Raw genomic sequence first — 1,031 nt, 5'->3', positions numbered from 1 at the left:
GGAGTCCCCCTCCTCGCTGCTCGCTGCCCAACCTGCCCGCCCTGCCTCCTCTGCCCCTGCCCACTGCCCGCCCTGCCGCTCAGGGCCGGCACAGACGCAGCCCCAGCTCCTCCATTGACCCAGCACCTGGGTCATTGCAGGCAGGACAGGCTTGCATTTATGATGTTTATGCAACACCAAGGACGAGCTGCACAGTCGCCCTCCTGCATGACAGAACACGATCCCCTAGAAACAAACTCCCCTCCCCGCCCACTGGTACCTGGAGGTGCTGTAACTCTCTGCAAGGTGTTACAAAGCGCAGCACAAAACCAGAGATCTCCTGGCATCCGGCCGGTTACCTGTTTGTTCATTACGATGTAAATCACAGGGTTGTAGATAGCTGAGCTCTTGGCAAAGAAAGCCGGGATGGTCATGAAGATGGGCCCGAAGTCTGACCCTTGGTTGGTGAAGATGTAGAAAGCGACGCTGGCATAGGGGACCCAGCAGATCAGGAAGGCAATGACCATGATGATGACCATGCGGGTCACCTCTTTCTCCGCCTTCTGGGTGGTGGCAGACTCTTGCTGCTGGGCGGCAGCCTGCGGGCACAGGGAATGGGGACGTGATGGATCTGGGGATGGATCTGGGGTCAGGCCTTGGGGAAGCTGAGCTGCACATCTGGAGTTTGCCACTTCCCCAGTCATGGAAGTCCAGCCTGGTCCCCTCCGGGCCCTTCCTGTCACCAGTTTGGAGCCTGGCATGGGCCCCTTCCCAGCGCTGGGGATGGGGGTGGCTCCCGTCCCACTGCCCCTGGCAGGTACCCACCTCCTTGACGGTGCAAACCAGGTTTCCGTAGCAGAAGAAAATGACCGACAGCGGGATCATGAAGTGAACCACAAACATGTAGATGACGAAAGATTCGTTGTTGACCTCCGGCTTCAGGGTGTAATAGTCAATCCCGCACGAACACTGCATGCCCTCAGGGATGTACCTGCAAGGTGAGCCCAGCAGGTCAGCGCCCAGCAGAGGACATCACTGGAAGCCGCGGCTGC

General features: G+C 59.2%; 1 protein-coding gene across 1 annotated transcript in view; it reads right to left on the bottom strand.

Annotated features, from left to right (window-relative positions):
* Nucleotides 1-338: 338 nt before the first annotated feature.
* The window catches only part of RHO (rhodopsin), a gene marked incomplete at its 3' end in the record, with an annotated part of 2,333 nt that continues 1,640 nt past the window's right edge, over nucleotides 339-1,031 (bottom strand). The window contains exons 3-4 of the mRNA XM_009875238.1: nucleotides 805-970; nucleotides 339-578 (exon numbers count right to left, since the gene is read on the bottom strand). Of these exons, the coding sequence (XP_009873540.1) occupies nucleotides 339-578; nucleotides 805-970 (406 nt within the window). The remainder of the gene's footprint in view (nucleotides 579-804; nucleotides 971-1,031) is intronic.

This window comes from Apaloderma vittatum, unplaced genomic scaffold (genome assembly GCF_000703405.1).
Source record: "Apaloderma vittatum isolate BGI_N311 unplaced genomic scaffold, ASM70340v1 scaffold22628, whole genome shotgun sequence".
NCBI lineage: Eukaryota > Metazoa > Chordata > Aves > Trogoniformes > Trogonidae > Apaloderma > Apaloderma vittatum.
This window is presented reverse-complemented; position numbering and strand designations above follow the sequence as displayed.